The sequence below is a fragment of the Tamandua tetradactyla genome, chromosome 4, assembly GCF_023851605.1.
Source record: "Tamandua tetradactyla isolate mTamTet1 chromosome 4, mTamTet1.pri, whole genome shotgun sequence".
Classification (NCBI taxonomy): Eukaryota; Metazoa; Chordata; class Mammalia; order Pilosa; family Myrmecophagidae; genus Tamandua; species Tamandua tetradactyla.
Genome location: NC_135330.1, coordinates 11,539,445 through 11,543,899, shown reverse-complemented (window position 1 = coordinate 11,543,899; position 4,455 = coordinate 11,539,445). Strand labels below are relative to the sequence as shown.

Genomic DNA, 4,455 nt, shown 5'->3' with positions numbered 1-4,455 from the left:
AAAAGAAAGCAGACTGATTGAAGAACCACGTTGGATTCATAAACCTTGCCTCATTTATAAGCTCCATTGTCCTACTGTCTAGTGAACTTTAAAAAGCTTTAGAGAGCAAGTTTGGGAGGCACTTCCTTGTGTGTGTGTGTGCAGGTGTGCATGCATGTGTATAGGTGAATTTGGGGGCTATATTCCTGCAGAAAACAGCATTATTCGTTTAATATGCACATTATAAATTATTTTCCTTTTTAGATTGTCTGTGTCTGTTTTCCTCTCTAAGCATGGATAAGTAAGAGTTGGCTATTCACTTTTCTTTAGGATCCTAATGCCAAGATATAAGTAGAATGTAGTAAGTGAATGAAGTAGGCAGTGGTTTTCCAGTTATTTAGCCCCATGGCAATTTCTTTAGAGAAAAAAATAACACTCATCCTATTTTCCCATGTATTTATACTACAAAATAAAGTCTGTTGAGAACTGGAGAGTAAGAGTGACTTTGGCTTAGAGAAGAGCAGGAAAGAGAACTCAATCAGTGAGACATAAAGAGAAGTTGAAAATGGTGGAACACCATTTCATAGGCTTAGGAATGATTCTCAACACAACCTAGAAAGAGATCATGCATGCCCCTTAAGTACTCTAAAGGAATGCAGACGAATCACTAATAGTAGAAATCACCTTGGTTTCCTGTTTGATCTGAAATATCCTCAGACAAAGTTTGGGTTCTTGGAAAGGTCCTACAATCTCCTATCTCTGTCTCATTAACAGTATTTATTGGTTGTATTATTCAATTTTTTAGGCTTTTTTTGGGGGGGGTGAGGATGGAGTAAGTATAGTTTCCTGGAAAAGTAAGAGTAAATATCCATTGGAATTTAATTTAAACCCTAAATCTCATTTTATATTCACAAAATGTGAGAAAATTTCATTATCTCCAGTTTAGAAATGAAAGTAGCTAAGGTTTGAGAAGTCTGTGTAACATACTTACTTAGCCAGAGAGAGAGACAAAACTGGGATTTGAATAAATCTTTCTCAAATGCTACATAGTGGATTGGATAAAAGGAAGTATTACCTTTCCAATTATCTTTTTAATTTTGTTTTCCGAAAAACTGTTAAATATTCACATCAAAGCTTTCTGCACTATTAATCCTGTATGCTTGTTTAACTATGAATTTATTCCATCCTTACAACCTTGTTAGATAGGTAAAAACAAGGAAGATTTCTCCATTTTACAGACAAGTGTGGTCATGTAGTCTATACAGAGTCATATAAGTTATACCTATAAACTGAGCATTTAGGTCTCCTGCCTCCTTTTCCTATTCAGTAGAAGGGTATGTTCTGGCTAGAGTGAAAGAGTACTATGGAAGCCATCCTCCTATACTTAATAGTAATATATTGTGAAAAGTTCAGAATCTGTAATCTGGAGCTTCCAATTTCACCTCTGTACCCTTGGACAAGTTATTCCTTTTGTAAAAATTAAACTACAAACTCTTGAAGGTCCATTGATGCTCTGAAGATGTGCTTCTGACCATAATTTATGAGGAATAAAGATATAAAGGTAGGGTAGGTTCCTAGTGTGATGAGTTTGCTGGTGGTGGGCTCCACCAATGTTAATAATTGCAGGGTGGTGGTTGGGACATGCAAGAAACTGATTTTGTCTGTTCCCACAGCCAGTTATGGTCACCAAAGTTTTAGAGGTAGATAATCTTACAACAACGCATTTCATTCTTCTGGGATTTCCAACACGACCAGCCTTCCAGCTACTTCTCTTCTCTGTTTTCTTGGCCACCTACCTGCTGACTTTGCTAGAAAACTTCTTTATCATCCTAGCTATTCACAGTGATGGGCAGCTGCACAAGCCCATGTACTCCTTTCTGAGGCAACTGTCCTTCCTAGAGATGTGGTATGTCACAGTCATCAGCCCCAAGATGCTGGCAGATTTCCTCAGCCATGACAAGAGCATTTCTTTCAATGGCTGCATGACTCAGCTTTACTTCTTTGTGACCTTTGTCTGCACTGAGTACATCCTCCTTGCTGTCATGGCCTTTGACCGCTATGTGGCCATTTGTAACCCACTACGGTACCCAGTCATCATGACTAACCAGCTTTGTGGTGTCCTGGCTGGCGGATGTTGGTTCTGTGGACTCGTGACTGCCATGGTTAAGATGGTGTTCATAGCCCGACTCCAGTACTGTGGCACACCTCACATCAACCACTACTTTTGTGACATTTCTCCACTCCTCAATGTCTCCTGTGAAGACTCCTCACAGGCTGAGCTGGTGGACTTCTTCTTAGCCCTCATGGTAATCGCTGTTCCCCTTTTTGTAGTGGTTACATCTTATACGATCATCATAGCAACCATTCTCAAGATCCCTTCCTCTCAGGGCCGCCAAAAAGCATTCTCCACCTGTGCCTCTCACCTGACAGTTGTAACACTCTTCTATTCCACCACTCTTTTCACCTATGCCCGTCCCAAGCTCATGTATGCATACAATTCCAACAAAGTGGTGTCTGTGCTGTATACTGTCATTGTCCCTCTCCTCAATCCCATCATTTACTGTCTGAGGAACCGTGAAGTTAAGGCAGCTCTCAAGAAGACCATACTTTGCAAAGGTAGTGGGTCCAGGGAAGATGGGGCTGTGAGTAGTTAACAAACGTCCAGAAACATGTAGAACTGATTTACAGGATGTGAATACTACACGCTTCCTCTAACATGCCCATCTTTGGTTATCTATCAACCTCCATTGCTTTAACACTGCTCTTCCATGTGTGTTTGTGTGTGTGTATGTGTATGCAAATGTAGATAAAGAGCCATATTCCCAGGAATTAACCTCTACTGATATGTAAGGAGATAAGTTTTATTTCTTTGTTAGAGACACTGTGGGTTTGCAGAACAATTATGCATAAAATATAAGGTTGCCATGTACCACCCTATTATTAACACTTTGCATTGATGTGGAATATTTGTTTTATGGTAGAACATTTTCATTATTGTACTCTTAACTATTTTCCATGGTTTAATTTAGAGTTCACAGTTTAAGTGTAGGCCCGTGGATTTTTTTATTCTGTTACCAATTATAAGATCTAACATTTCAACATTTAGTTGTATTCAAATACGTCTTTCATTGCGGTTAATTACACTAACAGTGTTGTGCTACCATCACCACCATCCATTACCAAAACATTTCCATCATTCCAACTAGGAAGCCTGTATGTTTTAACCCTTAGCTTACCATTTCTTATGCCCACCCTGTTCCCTGTTAACCTATATTCTCCATTCTGACTCTATGAGTTGAATTATTTTAGTTATTTCAAATCAGTGAGATTATATGATACTTAAACATTTCACAAAAATTATTTGAAAATGAAAAAGGAAGGAAGGAAGCGAACTCTATTCATACAATTTACCAAAATGAATTCCATATAAGATAAAGAGTTTAATATAAAGAATAAAACTATCCCTTTGCTCTCAGGTTAGAAAGGGCTTTTTTTCAAACTTTCACTTTCCTGAAAAAAAGTAAAAGGAGAAGAGAAAAATAATTTTACTCATAATTTTTAGAGGTTCTGAAAAACAATTGATAAAATTTAAACAAATACAAACTGGAAAATATTTATAATACATATAAAAATCCTTTCAAATAAATTTTTAAAAAACTAAGTCTCAGTGGAAAAATCAGTCAATAATATAAAGAAAAACAAAATTTTTAAAAATTTAAAACTATTGAGAAACTCTTTCTCACCTTTAAGTTTGTTTATTTACATAAAACATAGCCACTGTGGATAGTATATAATGAAACAACTTTTATCATACTGCTTATAGTTATATAAATTATTTCAAATCTTCTAGAATTCAATTTGGAAATAGTTAGGTCCTTTGACCCCTTACTTTCACTTCTAGGAATTGTATTAGGGAGATGATTCATGACGATTTAAGCACACAATTGTTCATTTCAGCACTTCTAATAAAATATTAGAAACAATATAAATATCCCAAGGCAGGAAGATGTTTAAATAAAATATGATTCAGCGATGAGATAGAATATTAAGCATATATATTAAAATTAATGTTTCTAAAGAAAAATTAGTTATGGTCAAACAAAAACACAGAATTTAAAAATATCTGGCATACTCTCAATTTTGATAAAAATCAGTTTAATATAGACTAGGATATAGTTATAGAGAAGTAAGCAGATGCATAGCTAGGTTGTTGTTTATGCAAAAAAGTCCTAGAGAGAGTTTTAATGATACTTTAAAATTACTTTCCCAAGGTATGGCTTATTTTATAATTTTCTGTATTTTCTTAAAGTTCTATAATGAATATGCATTAGCTTTATTATTAATACCCTACATAAAATATTGCATGGGTGAAAAAAACATTCCCTGGTCTTGCTATACTTACCCACCTACTCTCATGATTTCAAAAGCATTAACAATAAAAATTGAACTGATTGAAATAGTTATTCATAATTGATG

At 35.6% G+C, this 4,455-nt stretch overlaps 1 protein-coding gene across 1 annotated transcript; it reads left to right on the top strand.

The window, feature by feature from the left end:
- The first annotated feature begins 1,658 nt into the window (after positions 1-1,658).
- On the top strand, positions 1,659-2,633 carry OR6Y1 (olfactory receptor family 6 subfamily Y member 1). The gene has a single exon (XM_077155709.1). It carries the CDS (start codon positions 1,659-1,661, stop codon positions 2,631-2,633), a length of 975 nt encoding a protein of 324 aa, XP_077011824.1.
- The last annotated feature ends 1,822 nt before the right edge of the window (positions 2,634-4,455 follow it).

Coding starts and splice junctions, on each gene's coding strand:
- OR6Y1 (XM_077155709.1), top strand. CDS start 1,659: ATGGTCACCAAAGTTTTAGAGGTAGATAATCTTACAACAACGCATTTC.